Source organism: Mastomys coucha, unplaced genomic scaffold, assembly GCF_008632895.1.
Source record: "Mastomys coucha isolate ucsf_1 unplaced genomic scaffold, UCSF_Mcou_1 pScaffold8, whole genome shotgun sequence".
Lineage (NCBI taxonomy): Eukaryota > Metazoa > Chordata > Mammalia > Rodentia > Muridae > Mastomys > Mastomys coucha.
In genome coordinates this window covers 2,934,052-2,954,972 of record NW_022196914.1, presented here as the reverse complement: position 1 = coordinate 2,954,972, position 20,921 = coordinate 2,934,052, and the positions used below count along the sequence as shown (strand labels likewise).

General features: G+C 41.0%; 1 protein-coding gene across 3 annotated transcripts in view; it reads right to left on the bottom strand.

The window, feature by feature from the left end:
* C9 (complement C9) overlaps positions 1 to 20,285 on the bottom strand; it is a 49,162-nt gene extending 28,877 nt beyond the window's left edge. Inside the window, exons 1-5 of one of the 3 annotated variants that reach the window (XM_031360737.1) lie at positions 20,147 to 20,285; positions 11,340 to 11,497; positions 7,898 to 7,991; positions 7,135 to 7,279; positions 6,734 to 6,881 (exon numbers count right to left, since the gene is read on the bottom strand). In XM_031360737.1, coding sequence (XP_031216597.1) covers positions 6,734 to 6,881; positions 7,135 to 7,279; positions 7,898 to 7,948 — 344 coding nt within the window. In that variant the 5' untranslated portion in view covers positions 7,949 to 7,991; positions 11,340 to 11,497; positions 20,147 to 20,285. The remainder of the gene's footprint in view (positions 1 to 6,733; positions 6,882 to 7,134; positions 7,280 to 7,897; positions 7,992 to 11,339; positions 11,498 to 20,146) is intronic. The other 2 variants (XM_031360735.1, XM_031360736.1) reach the window with 2 other exon arrangements.
* Between the last annotated feature and the right edge of the window lie 636 nt (positions 20,286 to 20,921).

Below are 20,921 nucleotides of genomic sequence, written 5' to 3'. Positions count from 1 at the left end.
CTGCCAAAATGGAAATTTGTTCCACACACCTTTAATTCCCGAAGCACAACTTTGCCCATTGTTCTAGATCACATACCTAACTCCAATTAACAACAGGATTATAAACCTGTATGTTGGTTTCAAGAGCATTTTATCAGAGAGTGGATGGCTTACCATAAGCCTTTTGCTGATGCAAAACAAAATAAATAAATAAGTAAAAATGGAATACTACCAATACGCTCATTAAAAAATTAAAAATTTCATCTCAGTATGAAGCTACCAAGAAAGCAACAACAGGGCTCTGAAATGGAAGGACAGTTAAGGAACTTAATTTGTGAAGGTTGAGCTACTGATAAAATTAACTCACTGTCTAACCTGCCAAAAGACCTTTCCAGCAAATGCTGAGGTTCTGAAGTTCTAACACAGAGCTGAAAATTTCAAACAAGTTACACAGATATGATAGCTGCATTATTTTCTTTAACATTGTATCATTTGTTTGTGTTCTACTTTTTTCCCCACCCATTCAGCATCTATAAGGTCCCCCCCCCGCCCCCAGAGCATCATGGGAGGCTTTACGCACAAACCCGTCAGTTGCTTTGGCCCCAGACACTGTGGAAAGTAGTCTCTGGACAGAAAGAAACCTCGAGTCTTTGTTTCCCTGCTTTCCTTCATTTATGCAATCACCTTGAGCCTGGCTACTTCTGATGTTAGCTGCTGCTCCTAGTTAGCTCAGCTACTCCTGCATCCTGCCGCCCCAGCATTTTACCAAACCACAGTGGAAAATAGTGCCAAGCCTGTCTTTGCAGCTCAAAAGCAGAGCTGCCTGTCAAGCCCAGTCTTGTGAGTGATTGCTTCTTGTCTTCATTCACAGAAGGGTTGGATGCGATTCTTCCACCTTGAAGTCATGCTGCAGTGGAAAGAATGGATAATCTGTTTCTTAAACAGCCCTTCAACTCCATGTTATATGATTGTGGGCCTTCTCTTGCAATACACCTGCATTAAAGACATCCTTCAGTGAACAATGAAACAACCTTCCATTCTAAAGATTAACTTTTGGATGGCTTATTACTACATCTATGTGTTTATAATAATCAGGGGGTGATATGAACACAGTTAGTACACAAATGGCTTCCACAAAATTGCTTGGAAGTTGGGGGTTTGGGGATATAATTGCACATTTAAAATTAGTTTGGGAAGAGTATACTGTGTCAAATAAGTAGTATAAATGAATGGTGTATAAGGCCTGTTCTATAAAAGGAAGAGATCATCATGGGGAGATAATAAAAGGAGTTTAAGGAAAAAAAAGTTTGGTTTGGATTTTGATGGAGGTCCATACTGAGATTGTGCTAGAAGCACAGGAGGAATGGTGTGGGCAAGGTCCTGTGTGTGGCACACTTCAGGGGTAGTGATCTTACCTGTGTACCTTCTAAAGGAACTTAATTAGCTATGAATTCTTAAACATTTTTAGTGAGGCACCCATTATTTTTTAATCCTAAGTTTAAATATAGTTTCCATCAGGCTATGGATAGTTACTAAAAATGTAACTACTGTTCTACAATGAAAATTAAATCTATTATATACAAATGGCATAATGATGGTGCATATCATTCCCTCATAGAATTTTAATTTAGTATAAAACACAATATAATTTATGTTGAGTAATCCTGTTGATAGCCTTTTCATGCTTTGGTGTACCAAAAGATACTACCTGAATATTTTAAGCATTAAGCATCCCTTGAGCATAGAGAGTAAGTATTAAAACTCATTAGAAGTAAAATCTAGCATGTAAGTATGCTAGATTTTAAAGTCATTACCAAATAAAGTAAAAATGTATTAGAAAGCTATCCCAGTGAAATGAATTGAGCATCTTTTCAAATTAATAGATATATTTCTATATCTGTGGAAGAATGTTACTTAGTGCTCGTAAGATACAGGGCTCAGCACCATTGTTACTTTTACTTCCTGTTTTATGGATGCAAATGATGACAAATTTATCCACATAAGAAGATAATAGAGACATTTTGTTATAGTAGTGCCACTCAAATCTGTGGCCTTACATATCAAAAAATTTGCATAAATAATAGTCTTTTATAGAAACTATTTATAGTCTCTTAACTAATTATTAATCAGAATTATTAAGAGATTGTCTTATTCCTAAGGCATGAGAGTCTAATTAGCCCTAAGATCTGGGACTGGATTTTGGGTTTTCCACAATGTAGTATTAGAGAGGTAGATGAGAGGTTATTTGGCTTTTGGAAGGCAGATGCTGGGTATGGAAAAGCTGCTAGGGGCCTGGAGGCATGTATCCCAGTTGATAGGTTGTTTGCTTTACATGGAGGAAGCCCTGCGTTTAGTTCTCAGCACCACATATACCCTGGTACCTGGTACAGTGGCACAAAAAACAGTGATCCTAAGTCATATAGCAAGTTCCTGTCTTTAAAAAAATAATTTAAAAAATGTGAGGAAGGACAAGGCAGCTGCAGACTTTCACTTACCAATTTTATATATATGGGGATTATATATGTATGGGGATTGAGTCTTACTGCTAGCTCAGCTACATAATTAATAGTTGAGGAAAGTATTACCTTAGAGCTTGCTTGACACTCCCCTGGAAGGGTCTTGTGTGCCCTTTGCTATCCATAGTCTAGTTTGAAGGATATTGTTTCACAGAATAGCACATTGACCAGTTGGCCAGATCCATCTGGAAAGCTACAGAAGCCAATAAAGTCTAAAGCACTACTAAGGAAGAAATGTTTCAAAAACCTTTGACTTGATTCCACTCCTACAGAGACAGCCAGTCTAGTCTAAAGTGAGCCAATATATTTTTCTGCCAAGAAACATGAAAAGTGCTCATGAATAGAAAAGTCATCACCTGGGAAATTTTAAGAAAAACGTGTTCTTTGGCAGTGTTTAGAGATGGCTGCTTCCACAGCTGCCCCAGAACCACAGGCAGCTCCAATTCACCAGGTGAACTGACAAGAAAGCTCTCTTTACAGGAGTGGAGTTGTGCTTAGATCACACACACAAAAAGTAATTCCTTACATATTGTACATCAGTTACAGCTGGTTTTAATTTGTGCTTTTTCTATGAATGCAAGATGGGTTGGAGGACTTCCCTAAACATTTGCGGAGGATCTCAGATGCCCATAAGACAGAAGTCTGAAACATTTGTAATACAATGGCATTCTGCCAGAGTAGCAACTTAAATGAAAGAGTCCTTCAAATGGATAAAGATTAATGAATTACATCAAGTCCTTAGGACTTGCCCATATAGAGAGTCTGAGTGTATGAAACAGTGGATTGGATCCATTGAGGTTTCCCAGACTGAACTGTGGAGAAGCAGTTTCTAAATATGCTGCTTCAACAAGCTTCTTTATTCCTGTGGTTGTCTCAATGAGGAGCAGACCCTACAGGCTCAGGTATTTGAGCACTTGAACCTCAGTTTGATGGTACTGTTTGGGAAGGTTTAGTGGGTGTGGCCTTGTTGGAGGAAGAACATTACTAGGGTCAGATTATATAGGCTATCCCTATGTCCAGTTCTCGGTCTCTGTGTTTCTTTCTTGAGGTAGATGGTATAATCTCTCAGCTTCCTGCTTCTCCCACCATGGCTGCCTGAAGCCGTGTCTTCTTGCTATGACAGACTCTTATGTCTCAGGAACTAACTGTAAGCTCAAATGAATTCTTCCTTTCCTTAATTGCCTTGGTCTTTGTATTTTGTCATAGCAGCAGAAAGGCAACTAATATAATCTCTAATACCCTTATTTCACATATAGTCCAAAGCCATGTGAGAATAATGAAAGTTTATTGTAAATATCCAAAATTCACAGAATTGAAGTTTATAATCATATAACAAAGTACATTTTCTTAAAATTTCTAGATATTACTGCCTGATTAGCTAATTCTAAGTATTTTACTGTTTAATCTCTATCTAAACTCTATCTACTTACACACACACACACACACACATTCATAGGAGAGAGAGACAGAGACAGAGACAGAGACACAGATAAGGTCTTGCTGTGCAGTCAAAGCTGCCTTTGAGCTCATGATCCTCATGCCTCAGTCTCTCAAGTATTGAATCTATAGGCATAATATTAAATAGCTACTTAAGGAGTTTCACTCTTTATTACATTTATTTATTTAGTATGTGTGTACATGTGGGTGGGATGCAGATGTCATGGAGCAAATGTGGAGATCAGAGGACAATCTGTAGAAGTTGAGACCCAAGGATATCAGCCCCAGTGGCGAGGGCCTTTACCCACTGAGCCATCTCACCAGTCCGTGACCTATTATTTTTGCAAACTTAGCTTTTATAGGTTTTACTTTGCAGAAAGGGCATTGACTTTAGGGCTTTGAAACAGAGTAGGGAAGTATAGGGGGTGGGTGTGGCGAGAAGGGGAAGGGTAAAGAATTGTGCTTGGGAAAATATGTTTTATGTGACACAGAGAAACTTGGCTCTAGTTCTCTTAAACACTCGCCAAATGGCTTAAATTATTTCATTCAGTTCTTATGTCCAAAAAGGATGTAAAATGATCCCTGACAAGGTCACAGGATCATTATAGCAATCTGTGAGCTAGAGGGATTATGAAAAATTCAAGATATTATGCAAATGACAGTAGTAACTTTTATAAAGACTAAATTTGCTATGATTTTTTGCTTGTAATTGCAGGGAATTCAATTAAAACTGTTGATGGACTGAATCTGAAAGGACCTACCTCATTCTCCATATCTGCAGCTAATCTTTCCCATAGCTGGGCCCCCTCCTCAGCCCTGATGACTCGGTGTCATGATGTTCCCCTGCACCACCCCTGACTATAGGAAATTATGAGGTCCTAAGGGTCCTTTGCCAGTTCTCTAGGATGCTTCCTTAGGAAACTTGCCTGCAAATGCCAAGTTACACATTTTTCTTTTCCCTGAACAAAGGAAACCAATAGATTATGATTGGTTTTTTTTTTTTCAGTTAAACAGGCCAACATTTCTGTATTCTTTTCTCCTTAGACAACTATAAATTTGCATTGAGTGAGAATAAATAACATATGTGAATCCCTGTTTCAAGTTCTTTCATAGAGATTAGAAATAAAACTTCTTCTCCCTTAAGAAAAGATGCAGAAGAGGTTTAGGATAATTTAAGCCCCGTGGCGACTTGGTTAGAGGGGTTTTGGACAACTCTTTACTGTTAACTGCTGTTTACTAAGATTCTTGGCCTAAGAATGTCCATTTGATCCACAAACACAGCTTTTAAGCTAAGGGCCAAAGGCACTGTGGGTAATATTTGAAGGCCATTTGGGTAAGATTTTATGAAGTGAAAAAGTGGTGTGAGAAACATTTATCTTGTGCTTGATGCTGGGTATCCTGGAATTTTGTTCTTACATTCATTAAATGGATGTTTCCTCTGACCTCAGAAAGAAGACATCTTTACTTTCAACCAAATCCAATATGGAGTAACCACTTCTCAGTGCAGAGCCTTTTGCCTTCAGCACCACTGTCAGTGTGGGCCTGCAGGTTGTAGGGTGCTTACCATCAACATGACTAGTCTCCAAGAGCTGGTGCCGGTAGATCCCTTCAGCATTGGCCATGGCAAGTGCTGACAATCCAGATACTCTCTAGACATTTCCAAATGTTTCCTGTGGGAGAACCACTGTACCCAAGAGCCTCTGTCACTCTAGTTTCTCTATCAGCTTTGTTCTCGCCGTCTCTGCCATCTTTTTTCTTCTCCCCATCTTTATTTCAATTCTGGGCTTCTGTCCCTGAATTTCATCCTAGGAAATTAGTTTCCATCTTACCCAATATTACCCATGTTTCAGAAGGTCCTTATGAATAGATTTTCACTCATTAAGCAATTCACCTGTTTATCTACCTACCAAGAATTTTTGAGCATCTATTTTGAGAAAACAGGAAACTATAAGAGTAAAGGAACTAATTTCTGATGATGAAATAGAACCATTTACTTCTATCTAGTGCACAGCAAGATGTGAAAGAAACTGCATCTTTGTTGGGGACAAAAGTATCCAGGTCAAGACAGTTATGCCAACTAGGCAGAGACTGTCCCTAGAATGGCTCGCAACTAGAATGGAAGAGAACTGGACCTCAGATCTGTCACCTTCACAATTCCTAGAGCACAAATATCCACAGAATCCTCTCTGCTCTATACAGTCCTATGTTTTAAACTCTTAGACTTGTTTTAGAGCTCATAGCCCAGAGCCCCTTCATTTTGTGTGAAGAATGAATTGCCTGTCAACTCTCTACAATGAGACCCCAACCCTATTACCCTTTGGCATCATAACCAAAGTCCTTTGATCTCATTTCTTCTAACCCAACTCTATAATGCTTGTACCTCCCTAGAATTTATATTTAGGTATCAGTCCAAGAAACATTCCAGTGGAAGGTAGCCATGCTGGGAATTCTGATGCTTCAGTGGACTTGACACACCTGATATGGGTCATTTAATTCTAAAGGTTGACATGCTGTGTCTGTTGCTGTGGTCTTCCTGATGTTTGTACATGAGGTATACCATCTCCTATTCACTGACAGTGAAACTCATTCATCAGAACTCTACTAAGACCAGGTGGTATCCCTACACACTAACTCAATATTCTGGGTGCCTCAAATGTCATCCCCAGACCAAAGAATACAGACCAAAGTTTGCACTACCTGTGCAGTTTGTATAAGCTTTTCTATGGAGGCTTTTTTATGGTGAAAGAATTGGAGACCATTTCCCTCTTTTTAACCTGCAAAGATCCAAGTGAGATACAAACCCATAGCCTGCTGTTCGTCCCAGCTCTGATTCTTCCACCACTCGGTCACGGCATGGAAGGCGTGGGTCACCGTCACAGTCATTCTCATCAGAATAATCTCCACAGTCATTGTCACCATTACACAGAAGTTTCTTCTTTATGCACCTGCCTGCAGTCAAAAATCAAGGAACGTGCTGTATGTAATGCTCAATTTTCTCTTACGCTCAAGTCACTGTGGGTGCTTTAGCTTGGGAAGTGAGTGCTAGAAAGACTTGACTCTGTTTCATTGTTGACATAGCTAGCCCTTGTTGTAGAGGAGCCATTGCACTTGGAAATATGTCTACCTATGAAAATATGCTAATGTGCTTTCACTCACAAGTGTACACAGGAGTCCATAGAGAGCAGCAGCAGTCCCAGCTTACCTGTTTCACACTGAAAGTTATCCCCACAGTCTTCCTGTACCTCTTCACACTCCTGGGTAGGTTCACAATATTGTCTGTCTCCCAAAGCATCAACACAGCTTTTCCCATTAAACTGTCCGAAGGCTACAATGCTTCTTGAGCGAAACTGTAAACAAATAAACAGCAACAACAACAAAAAGCAGCTGAAAATATTCTATTTCCTAATGGAAAGGTGGATTATGGTCTAAAGCCGTGGTTCTCAATCTTCCCAAAGCTATGATCCTTTAATATAGTTCTGCATGTTGTGGTAACCTCCAATCATAATTATGTTTATTGCTACTTTATAACTAATTTTGCTGCTATTATGAACTACAATGTAAATATCTGTGTTTCCTGATGGTTTCAGGTGACCCCTGTGAAAGGGTCATAAGACCCCAAAGAGATCATGACTCCACAGGTTGAAAACTCCTGGAATAAAGCAACACACACATCACTGCAGCACTTACAACCAAATGATTATAAGATTATAAGAGAGAGATGGAAGAAACTGCCATAGATATCACTTAACAAGAATACTTTGCCTTCTAGGTTGTAGAGTGAAGTATCAAACACTTAGTCTGCTGTTCAACATGCAGGTCACCTGGTCAGACCAGCCATATTCAATTCATTGATTACCTCTTTCTGGATTGGAATTTGTTTCTGGGGGGTCCCTGCCTCATGGCCATTTCCCTAAAGATACCAGTTTTCAACTGAAGAGCTGCGGTGGATGGATTCAAATACTTACCCTTTGTTTGAGGCAAGGATCACACTCTGACCATGTGCTCCATGGGCTCATTCTGCAGTCTATGGGTAAGAGAGAGTCTTGTGCTTGCTCTTTGCTATAATGAAGATTAAAAAGTATTGGTTTAAAATGACCACCATGTACACATCTTTCCAAGAAGCCTTCTAAAACCAATTTCATGCATTTACTTCTTTACCTTCCTTAAACCATACTGCCTATTCATATATATGTATATGTGTGTATATATATCATACACAATCATAGTATGTATGATACATAGACACATATGCATACACATACATATATACATGCATACGTGTATATACATGTTTATGAATGTGTCTGTGTGTATGCATATGCACAAATATGTGCATGCAGTTGAGGCAAGAGGTTTTCAGATGTTTTTCTCAGTCATTCTTTACTTATTCTTTGAGATAGGATCTCTCACTAGATCTGGAGCTCATGGATCTAGCTAGTGGTCTGGGGATCTGAACTCAGGTCTTTATGCATAGATTTACGTTACCAACTGATTCAACTCCCCAGCACACTCCATACTCATTACTGTGTTCTCCATGACACTTGAACACATAGTGTTTCAATTGAACACATTGTACTTTCAATTGGTCCTTTTGTTAAGTCTAGCTTATCAACATCAGTAGTAATAATGGTGGCCAACCAGCAAGGTGTTCTGACATGCACTCATCTGTTTACAAGTATGTAATGGACTCATTGGAACTGGAAATGTTGTTCCACTTTCTTTGTGCATCTCACCCCTGAGAGGCTGGGGAAGCCTGGAGTTGACTGGTTCTCTTGCAGATTTAAGCCAGCCAGTCCAGCCATTCCTGCAGCAAACACCTGGTAAACCAGCACCCCACCCCCACCTGAATTCCATGCCTCTGTTCTAAAACAGATGCTTTCCTGCTTCACAGTCCACTTCAAGACTTACTCATGATCTTTTTGAGTTTTCGCATCATGTTTAGCACTTCCAGCTTCCCTTCCATCCCCAGGCACAGTACTTAGCCTTATTTATCAGGAATTCTAGTTCTGAACTGTGGCTGTTCCCTTGATTTACTGTTGGTGTCTCTTGTCACAGTCTCACATTGGGCACTTAGCCCATTAAATGATAAGGAAGAGACAAAGCAAAAGCAAAACAGAAGCTATACAACAGGGATCCTACAGATATTTTACCTCTCCTTTCCTAGTCTGGGCTTCTATCAAAATTCTTGCACGAGGAAGAGGTCGAGGGAGGGTCAATCCCTCCATAAGAATGTTCTAGAACTCAGCTCCAATTTGCAGCTGATTAGCTGGGTGTTGCTTCCATTTTAAACTCTTCCTCATAATCATCTACCTCTAATTGTAATATAACATATTATATTAAGCCAATAAATGAACAGGCTAGCCACCCTCTCCACACTCCTCCTTTTCTGCCAGCTACATCATCTCTCTCCTGCCCTGCATGCTGACACATTATTTTAAAGATTGCAGTAACCACCTTTACGTTTCTTCCTCCCAATAGGTCTTACATCCTTCAGACCGCCATGCTCCTCGAGCCATTTCAAAATCCTTCATTCTTTATCTTCCTGCAAATTTCTTGAGAAAGTAGCCCGCATTCTGATCTATCCTTACCCATCAACCATTTTCCAACTCCCTTGCCCATGCATTCTGCTCTTGCTCATCAGCGATGACTGTCACGTGGCTCACTCTCCTCCCCTTAGTCCTTATCTTATTAGCTTCCTCTTACTGTCTATGAAAATTGACCACTGTGGGCTTTTAAGACCATTGTTCAGTATTTTCTTTTATCCTATTTTTAATTCCTGGGCAGTTTCATGGTTGTACATGATGATGTGAGGTCTCCTCAGCCCTTCTTTCCTTTCTCTCATCCCCCTTCTCCTGCAGAAACTCTTCTTCATAGCCAGTCCTTCTGCTTTCATCTTTTGTGTGTGATCCGCTTGGTTTAACTAATGTTGCCTTCAGGGCTGGAGAGATGGCTCAGAAGTTAAGAGCACTGACTGCTCTTCTAGAGGTCCTGAGTTCAGTTCTCAGCAACCACATGGTGGCTCACAACCATCTGTAATGGGGATCTGATGCCTTCTTCAGGTGTGTCTGAAGACAGTAACAGTGTACTCACAAATATGAAATAGATAAATAAATCTTAAAAAGAGTTAAAGTTGCCTTCATTTAATTTCATGATTAATTAATTTAATATTACTAATTTCTAACTAATTTTATTAATTAATGTAATGATTAGATTTTATAATTTAATTTAATAATTGTGGGTGGGAGAAAGTTATTTTCTGGAATGTACACAATTTATCACTGATTATATTTCTGAAAAAAAAAAAAACTTTCTCTTCCTCAGAAGCCATTAAAACAGCCAACACCAACAGTCCTCCAGAGAAGGGCCCTCCCCATCCATAATGATGTACCCAGTTTTGTTTGGGATTTGAGCAGATAACCACAGCTTCAGGGAGTTCATGTCATGTAATGTCCAAAAGACATATTTTTGCTGGACATTTCCCCATCCTATGGCTTTTACATTCTTTCCTCCCTCTTCTTCAATATTCCACAATCTATGAAGGACATTATGTAGATGTCTCTTTTAGCATCAAGTACTCCACTATTCTTTCATACGTTGAGCAACATTGGACTCCTTTTCTCAGATCTTTTCTCTGCTATTTTAGATTGCTCCACTCTCCTCTGTAGGATCCTCCTCATCCTCCTCTTTAGTCTTTCAAGTGCTATTTATTTTTTGAGGAGGCTATCATTAGATTCTCCTCTCCTCTCTGTCTTTCCCCTCTCCTTTATGCCCTCCCCTCCCCTTCCCTCTCCTCCCCTCTCCTCCCCTCCCCTCTCAGGTCCATGGTTTCCACATGTGTGCTAATGATACCCAGACAGAGATAAATGTGCTGTCCAGACATCTCTCCTGAAGTTTAAACTTTGGAATCCAATTCTCAATTCTACATCTGGACTTGGACATCTTCATGGCCCATTGACCTCAGTGTTTTCCCAAACGAATTCATTATTTTACTTTTCTTTCAGGGCTGCTCCTTCATTTATGAGTTATCCTAGCCAGAGACTGGGTGTTACTTGTCTAATTCTCTATTCCCCCCCCCCTCATTTCTACATCTAATCGAGCACTGAAACCTGTTGTTGGCAGTCTTGTAAATGGTTTTCAAATCCATCCTTACTTTCTAATATCTTCCAGATGTTCTTCTGGTCTACACTAACATAGCATCTCTTCTAGCTGACTCTGATAATTTCTTTCTGACTTAGTTTGCATACAGAATCCAGAGGGATCTTTTAGAATTTAATGTTATCCCACTCCTACTGAAAATTCTCTAATAGAAAGACTACACATGTGACAAGGCTTAAGTCTTCTAATATGGTGTGGAGAATGACTCCCAGAGATGTTTAAAATCCTGAACTCTGTGAATATGTTATTTACCCAGCAAAGGAGACTTTGCAGACACAGTTCTTTGCTTTTTAGTGGAATCATTCTAGTGCCATGGATTCTTGAAGGAGAGTTGTTCAGTGAGGAATAAAGAAAATAGGGGCCAGAGAAACCCAAGGCCTAAAAAGAGAATCCATCCATTACTGCTGGCTCTGAATATGGAAGACTAGAGCAATAATTAACCATAAAGTCCTTTTGAAAAAGTCACATGGAAACCAACTGCAGAAGATTCCTAAAATATATACATATATCAAAGGAGTTTAAGTAGAATTACCCCATAATAGAAAGATACTACCTCAACTGGACATCATATGTTATCAAATAAAGCAGTCAGTATCAGAAATGGGCTATATATTTTGAGTTATTGGCCAATGGAGTCTCATAGACAGCCAGACCCTCCCTAAAAAAATGCAGGCTGTGGCTGAGTCACTTGGTCACTCTTCACAACTTTATAGTAAGGCTCTACTGCCAAAAACATTACATACTTACATCATGCAATGTGGAGAAAGCTAGCTGGTACTTAACTGGTGGCTTCATCTTTAGTGACTAGCATTCATGTCCCTGGAAGTTTTGTACATAACGCCAGTCTCATCAAGTAATTAACATTGTGAGCTACAATAATGACTTGCCTGGTCAGAAATGCCCAATGGTGCGAGAGTAGCACACATGTTATGGGGGTAACCAACCACTTTTGGCCAATCCACACTATCCAGGATTAGCCCTCATTTTCTGGAATTACAGGTTAAAAATATGTAACCCATATGCAAAAACTCATAGCAGAATCTCTTTTTTTCTTTCAATAAGCTGAAGTGTTTGTGCATGTTTTGAAGTTGCCTAGCTGAGAAATTTTCTGCTAGAAGTTCTCCATGAAAGCTTCATTGGAATTGAAGGGTCTCAACAAGCAGTGGCTGATGCCCTTTGTGTTTTATAATCTTGAGATATTAACAAGTAATTTGAGGGGAATTGATAGATAGTTTAATGGTTATGAGCAACTGTTGTTCTTTCAGATGACCCTAGTTCAATTCCCAGCACCTAATGATAGTTTACAACCATCTGTGATTCCAGTTTTAGGGGATTGGGTGCCCTCTTCTGGTCTTGGAGGTCATCAGGCATACAGGCGGTACACAGACCCATATACAGGCAAAGCAATTATTCCTAAAAACAAAGCAAAGCAAAACAACCCCCCAAAGTTGTAGTGGAGATCTAATTCAAGGGTAGAGTACTTTACTAGCAAGTGCAAACTTCTGAGTTCAACTTCCCAGCATCACAATAAGAAAGAAAGAAAGAAATCTATATAGTTCAGTCATATTGATTAGATCTGTTTCTCCAGGTATGAGTTCTAGGTAACCATGTTTTGAAAGGCCAGTCAGGTGATTCTCATGCTCAAGCAATGTTTGAAAATACTTGGCAATATCTGGTGGAAATCCATGCTAACTAAGCGTGTGGATTAATTATAGGTGTGGGAGTGCTCATTCTGTCCACATTACCCAGACTTGAGGTCATCATTGGCTTAAATATGTCACTGAACTGACCTATCACTGGTTTCATAAATGACATTAGGGTTTGTCTTTTTTACAATCTACATGATCCCTTTCAACATCTTGTTGCCTGAAACATGACAATCAGTTCCTATCTATCTGTTATTCACCCCAAGCGTGATCCCTTCTTTGGTTTCTGAAACCATCCTATAGACTAGTGCTCTGACAACTTTATCTCTCAACTGCCTGTTATAGTGCTTAGAAGAGAATCATCCTTGGGAAGTCAAGCCCACTGAAATACTACAAAGGGAATTATAGTTCTTGACTAGGTAAAACTAGATCCTAGGCAGTGACTGGGACTAAGGTGAAGCTCTGTCCATCTGCCCACACATTGGTGACTAAACCCTGTTGCAGTGAGCCTGGCCTTGCTTGTGTGCACTTCTCTATTGCCCTTTGCATTAATGGCCTCATGCTGACTGCATGCACTTGCTCATTTCGTTCTCAACATCTTACTTAAAGACTCTGTCCATTTTAACAGTTTAACTCACAGTTTGGACTTAGTACAAAACTGCCACACACACTTTGCGTGATGGCAGTATTTGAGGCGTAAACTTCAAGGAAAGTCAGTCTCCTGCCTCCACATTGTCGCCTGGCACCCCAAACTCAGAGGTAGCCCAGATATGTCATCGTACTTGTATGCTAGGGGCCCACTAAGATATTTCTTAACAGCTAGAAAGAGAAAATTCGGACATTGCTCTCTGACCTTCACCAACGTCCCAACGTCCTAGTCAAACCCTGGCTTGGAATGTTAACCCATCCAAACTAATTGCCTCCAGCATTGTGGGTAGGGCATTAAAGCTTACAGAATGGAAGGCTTATCCCAGCACAAGGTCAAGTAAAATCCTCATTCTCAGTCACTTACTACAGCTGAACCACTCCTAGGAATTAACAAGAGACAGGTCTCTACTTGCCCACAAAGATTAGAATAGTGGGCGTTTTACCTAGAATGGGCGAGACCTTAAGCCGAGAGTGTATGAGAGACAGTCTGCAGCATTCAGCATTCTAGATGCAGCAGTCGGCATTCAGCATTCAGACACACTTGAACTCGGACTAGAACCAGAACTTAGGTGGACTAGGATTTAGATCTATGCAGTCTGTAGCCGCTTGGGCCTGGGGGGGTGCAGCACCAGTCGAGATTCAAGAGATTGAACATTTGAGATTCGAGCATTCAGCATTGAGGATTTGAGATTCAAGCCTCTACCCTCCTGGCTGGAGCACCCGCAACGCCCCGTCCCCCCCCCCCCCCCCCCCCCCCCCCCCCCCCCCCCCCCCCCCCGCTCCTCCCGACCTTACACCACTCGAGTCTGTTTGTCAAAGCCGAATCCCGTGCACACCTGGCCAGAAACCATCATCCCACGGAACAAGGGACCCCATAAGAAACCCCAGTCCGTGGCACAAAACACCCAATCTTTACCTTTGATCATTTATTTTTTGCCCTCCTGGACTGTGATTTGAATTCATTCCTTCAATAACGTATCCCATCTCTAAAGGAAGATGTCTGAAGACTACATGCTTGCCCTGGGCACAGTGATGACACTCCTTTTTAGGTCTTAGATTTTGTGTAGTAATTTGCTTGGATCACTCAAACAATAGAAATTTAATTTCACTCCCCTTTCCTGCCCCCCACAACAATTCTGGAGAAGGAAAATCTGAGGCAGGTGAGGTGGAGCTGGTTTCGGCTGAGGTATCATTCATTGTCTTATAGATGGTAGATGCTCATATTCCCTGTATCTCCTTTGATTAATTATTTCTTCTATTTTCTGAAATCATAATATAATTGTATACTTTAACCCTTCCCTTTCCTCTCTCCAAACCATGCCATACATTCCTCCTTACTCCCCTTTAAACTCATGGCCTCTTTTAGTAATTGTTGTTACATACATACACGTATATATTCCTAAATACGTCAATACATGTAACCCGCTCAATTTGTATAGTGTTACTTGTATGTATGTTTTCAGGGCTGGCTATTTGGTTCTGAGTAAACGGTTGTGCGTTCATCCCTGGGGAAGACTATTTATCCCACTATCAGGATTCTTTGGTTGCCTACAGATCTTTGTGCAGGTTTAAGGCTGCATGAGCACTCTCCCATGCTCTTCAGCATGTCTGTGGGTGTCCTTGTTTAGGCAGTCATATTGGTGAGCCTTTATGGGTATAGCTTCTGATGTTTTTAAGAGACATAGTCTCTCAGCAAACTCCCAGTTCCTTTTGCTCTTGTGATCTTTCTGCCCCTGTTCTTCAATGATCCCTGACCTTTAGGTTTGGGAATTGTATTGAAGTTTTATCCTTTGGGACTGGGTTCCCTGTATTTTCATGTAGTCTTCTGTCTGTGTTCAAATTTACTTTTTAAAAAGACATTAGCCAGGCTAAAGAGATGGCTCAGCGGTTAAGAATGCTGACTGCTCTTCTGAAGGTCATGGGTTCAGATCCCAGCAGCCACATGATCGCTCACAACCATTCACAGTGAGATCTGATGCCCTCTTCTGGGGTGTCTGAAGACTGCTACAGTGTACTTACATATAATTAATGAATAAATCTTTAAAAAAAAAAAAGACATTAGTCATACCAGGTAGAGTCTCCCTTTTAACCACCTTTGAATGTAATAATATATTTTTAAATGCATCAAATATAGTCACACTGGTAAACACTCATCATCAGGAACACAATTCAGCTTATGAACCTCAAGTAGTTTTAATGACGCAAAAGAAAAGCCTCAAATTGGTGTTGTTAACTTTTATTTCTCTATGTCAAGTTTTAGACAGATGCCTGTCTGTTTGTTTCTTTATCGAGGAGTGGGATTGTCACAGTGTATGTGCAGTTGTTTTCTTCTACCATGTGGGTCCTGGTGAATCAACTTGTGTCATCAGGTTTGGTGTCCCGTACCCTTACCTGCTTAGCCATGGTAGACTGTATTATACTCCTTTATAAGCTCATTCCCATATAAACATTTTATTTTGACTTTGAGTAATAAGTGTCATGTATTATGATTACAAGCAGGAAATACAAATGGAGAAGGGCACTGCTTATTCCAAGTCAAACTATTACTGGTTCAGAATCAACCAGTTGGAACGGCTGCACTTGGTTTAGTGCCATTCGCTCCTGTCACTTCTGTTTGCTTCCGCCCTCAACACACAAGCTGAGCTTGTTCAATGATTTCTGGTTGGAATAGCCTCAAGATTTTTAGACACTTTGAGACATAGTGAGTTAGTAAGAACACAATTAATTTTTTATATATAGTGCATCAATTGGACAACATAATTCTTGCCTAGATCTACAGCAAGCTTACAAAGAGACATGATGCCAAATGGTGCAAAAAATAAACTGAACATTGTCCTGGTCCCTGGTTATTTTGTCTTCACTTTGTCAGGTGTCTGGCTACCCGAGTACACAGTAAAAGCAGGACTCTGAGGAATTAGTGGGGGAGATGAAAAGGTTATGCAAACAGAGTGTTTTTGAATAAGCACACTGCATAAATATTAGGACAGGAGACCAGTGACCTCGAATAACTCTGCCTTTCTTCCCCCCTCCGAGCCCAGCGCTAACTACATCTCTGACTCACTCAGCAGATAATCTTCTGTAGTTTAAGGATTGCCTGTGTACAGGACTCACTGCCTGCCTGTCATCCTGCTGAGCTGTTAGGAGGAGCAGAGCTGTTTGCTGGGAACTTTCTGGGCTCTCAGATGAAATGTGCTTATCAAGTATAGCCCATCTCCCAGTGTTTCAATCTCAGCTGGGAAGGTGCTCCCCAGATCAAAGCAATGCACACCAGCACCACGGGGGATCTAACTCTGAGCCAGAAAGGCCTTAAAGGGAGGTCCTGTCTTCCATCCAGGAAGAGAAATTTCCAGAAAAAACAAAAACACACACACACAAAAAAAAAAAACATAACACAACAACAAAAAAACCCCACACTGTAGCTGCTCACATTCAAAACAATGTACTTGGTCCAAGCAGAAAGGTATTTGCTGTCTGAGGAATGTTTAGCTGTGGGGAAATTTCAGCTAATTGGGACTGTATGCTAAATTCACATAGTTCATGAAGATAAAAAAGATAATAAAATACCCAGAGTTAACACTTTAACTCACACCCCTGAGTTTACAACACTTATTTTATGCGTTCCCAATGACCCAGTCTACAAGAAAGAGCCTTTACTTAGGACCCACTACAGGTAGGAACTAGCTCTAGTAAGCAGCAGGTATGAGACAGATATTTCTCTGTGGGTGAGAAATGAAAAGCACATAAACACTCATGTAAGATGAGGTATCTGCTGGAGGAAAGAGCACCCGCCGTGGGCACACAGCTGGGAAGCGGTAGAGCCTGGACTCTCCGGGTAGCCTGGCTCCTGAAGCTATAACTCTGAGCTCTTATTTCCCTTCCGTACTGGTTGTAAAAATGTCCATTCTACCCACAGGAACATCTGAGATGAAGATTTCCCCAGGACCTGTTCTTCTGGGAACTCGCCTTGAAGTAAGAGTTAGAAATACCCACAGTTTACTGTTGTCAAAGTTCCACTAAACCTTGTTACATACCCCAAAATCTACTGTAACCCCAATCCTCTGGAACAAGGAATCATTTGAAAGCAAAAAGAACAGTGAAATCATTAAATATATATATATGTGTATATATATGTATATATATACACATATATATATATTTAGACACACACACACATATATATATTATACCTAATGCTTATTGAATTCTTTCTACATGCCTGAAGCAGAAGCTTGAAGTATGTTACACATGTGATAACTTAAAATTCACATACCAGATGAATTCTGACATCATAAGTGTACTGATTGAATTGTGTTCCCTTGCAAAAATGAATGATATGCTGAGGTTCTAAGACCTGGTTGGTACCCAAAAATGTGAACTTATTTGTAAATAGGATCTTGGTAGAAGTGATTGAGTTAAAATGGGATCATGGAAGTAGGTCCCAATCCAGTACTCCTGGAATCTATATAAAAGGAGAAATCTGGGGGCTGAGAGATGACTCAGTAGGTAAATATTTGCTGTGCCAACATGAGGACCCGAGTTTGACCCCAGAGTGACAAAGTGATTTGGGCTTTCTCAACATCTTGATGTCAGACCTTCAGCCTTCAGCCAGGGAGACAGATACCTTGTTTAAAACAATTCATTTTTGGACTTTGCTATGGCAGCCACAGGAAACAACCACAATCAGTGTCTTATGGACCAGGGCACTAAGGTACAGAGACTCTGAGCCACTCATGCCAGCCTACACAGTTACTAGTCAAAGGGGGTTTGACCTGCAATACTGGTAGACAACTTGACTTGATATGAGCTATGAACTTTGGAAGAATATATATGCTTAGAAATCATTTGAAATACTGCTGCTGTTGTTTAAGTAAACATTCTCATGTAGCTCCTGAAGTCTCCGAACCTTCCATCTTAAAGGGCACAACACAGAGTGTTCTGAGTGGGGCAGTTCCGGCACAGGCTGAAGGAGACATCTGTGAGAATGCAGGACGCTCAGCAAAACTGGAGAATGCAAGTGCCAGGATCTGGAGCCAGCCAGGGGTCTCCCTGGCCCTGCCTGGAACATGAGTAGGACCAGACCCAGGAGGTGTGAATATCAAAGCAACTACAGTCTTCCCACAGCCTTTCAGTTTCGAGCCTCGGTATAGAAATTTGGGCTGTTTCATTTTTTAAAACCCTCAGAGAGGGTCAGGTTAATGACAAGAATGCCAAAACTGCCTTCTGTAACTGTTTTTGCACACATAAGTTATGATACCCGGAAAGTGAAACTATTTTCTGAACAGAGAGATAATGGTTAGGGAATGTCCGAAGTGGGGGGAGGGAAGAAGGAAGGAAAGCCTGGCTGAGCACTCATCCCAGAGCTTATGTGGGTCTGTGTATCTCCGCTCTGAGTCCTTCCCTGGAAAGTGAACCGAAACCCATGTTGGTGGGTGGGTGGGAGTCCAGGCCAAATCAACTCTACCTCCGCACAGGCAAAGGTAGCAGAAGCTGGCTAGCTAAGTCAAAATAGACTTTGGTTAAACTTACGGGAATTGAATTTGGCACAGGACAAGATGAATGCAGACAGAGCAACAATGTCCAGGAGTGTGTTGACACTGGAACAATTTTCTGTACTGTCCTCAGAGAACAAGCTATATTGGACCACACGGGTTTGTGTCTTCTGCGATGTTTATGTGGAAGGAAGGGGAGAGCCTCGTGCAGGCGTGATCTCCAGCAGTTCTGGCTGCAGCGGCCTGCAGGAGGCTTTTACTGTCCTGCTGACTTATTTACTGGGTGTACTGGGCATGGCGTCACACACTGTTTTCTGTTGCTCACACAGAATGCCTGATGTGGGTGATGCATACAGGATCACACAATTCTCCCGACTACAAATTGCAAAGAGCACGACCCAGGCATCTGGAGAGGATTCCCATGGTTGTCTCCTAACGTGGTCGCTAGAAGCAAAATGGGAAGTTCCTGTATTTAGAAGGGTCACATGCATAAGGTTGGAGGAAGAGTCGAGTCAGACAGACCTGCCAGGAGCCACTCCTGTTGGGCTTGGCCCATTCCTCAGGGATAGTCCATTTATGACTGTGGAATCCTGAGACCTTCTACTCCTTAAGGGCTCCATCACCTCTTTCTGCTGCCACACACGGGACTGAGTTTCTAGTACATGTAACCTTGGGGACACCCTTACACCATATGCAAACCACACCTTATGGGGTTTGCAACCCCAAGTAGCGTCACATAAGAAGGAAATAAAGAGGCTGTGCTGGAAGCAGAGCCGTCGAAGCTGCACCATGGCAATTCTTGGGTAGAGCAAATGGACCCTAAGACCCAGGACCCAAAATGTGGGCCATAGAATAGGATGTCACAGAAGAGAAGACAAGGCAAGTAGTTAACCTTTGCTTAATGTGGGGGCCAAAGGGCCATGCAACCAACAGTTAAAAAGTATTTGGTTTTGAGATAAAGGACAGAAAGATTAACTTCCTTCATTGTAAATTTCTTATCCCATAGACACTGATCAACACTGATTTATCACAAACTGGCGACAAAAATTCTAAATGTTTAAACGGAATATCTTAGTATTAACATTTCAGTTCCTTCTTCAGAACAAAGATCCAGAAGCATGAATACGCTTGTTTAGAAAGTTTAAATCCCGGGTATTTTATGTATCACTGTTTAGCTTAACCTTTATTGTCCCTACTTTGTTGTTAAGCCCTGGACCCTGAGACAGCAGATTCCACAGTAGAATTCCAGAGATAAACAGACAAGCCATGGACTCACCTGGGAGTGGGTTCTGGGATCTGTGCATTGATATCCCAGGTAAAGATTGCAAGGGCTAAGGTGATGGTCATGCCCGAGGCCATGCCGCTTCTCCTAGGCAGCCCTGGAGTCTTGCAAAGCATTTTCTTTGCAACCAGAGGATGGGACAATTATTGCTCATCTATGTTCAGGGTTTTGTTCATAGGTGTTGGCTTGTGCTAAGTGTCAAAGTCCAACCAATGGAGAGTCATTTATTGTAATTCCCTTATTGACAAAGTGTCATTGTGTAATAAGCCAAAAAGAAAAAAAAAAGAAAAAAAAAAGAAAAAAAAAGGGCTAAAGTGGGGGAAAATTAGGAGCAGGGTTGCGTAAAAATAAAGCAACCAATGAAACAAAATCCTAGCCTTGGAAGACTCAGAAAGGGAAGATAAAGAGAGAGGAATAATTTATGGGAGAAGCCTATGGATTATTCTCATAGAGGCTCAGAATAACTACAGAAACAGCAGGATGAAAGTTGAGGCTTAAGTGGGGATATTCTAACAACCTCTCCCTCTGAAAGCCAGATGTGTGACTTGTTTCCACACGAACAAGTTAAAGTGTGGAAATGTAAGCTTTTTGTATATACTTTACACACCTCTTTCTTATGTGTATATTCTTCTGAAAAATGCAAAGTAAGTGCCACAAGGCTTTTGAGATAGCCACCAAAAGGATTTGGCCTGATTGTGATGCAAGCAAGATGGAAGCACACACCAAAAGGATAGAATACTCCTCTGCCACGAAGAACACTGCTTGCCCA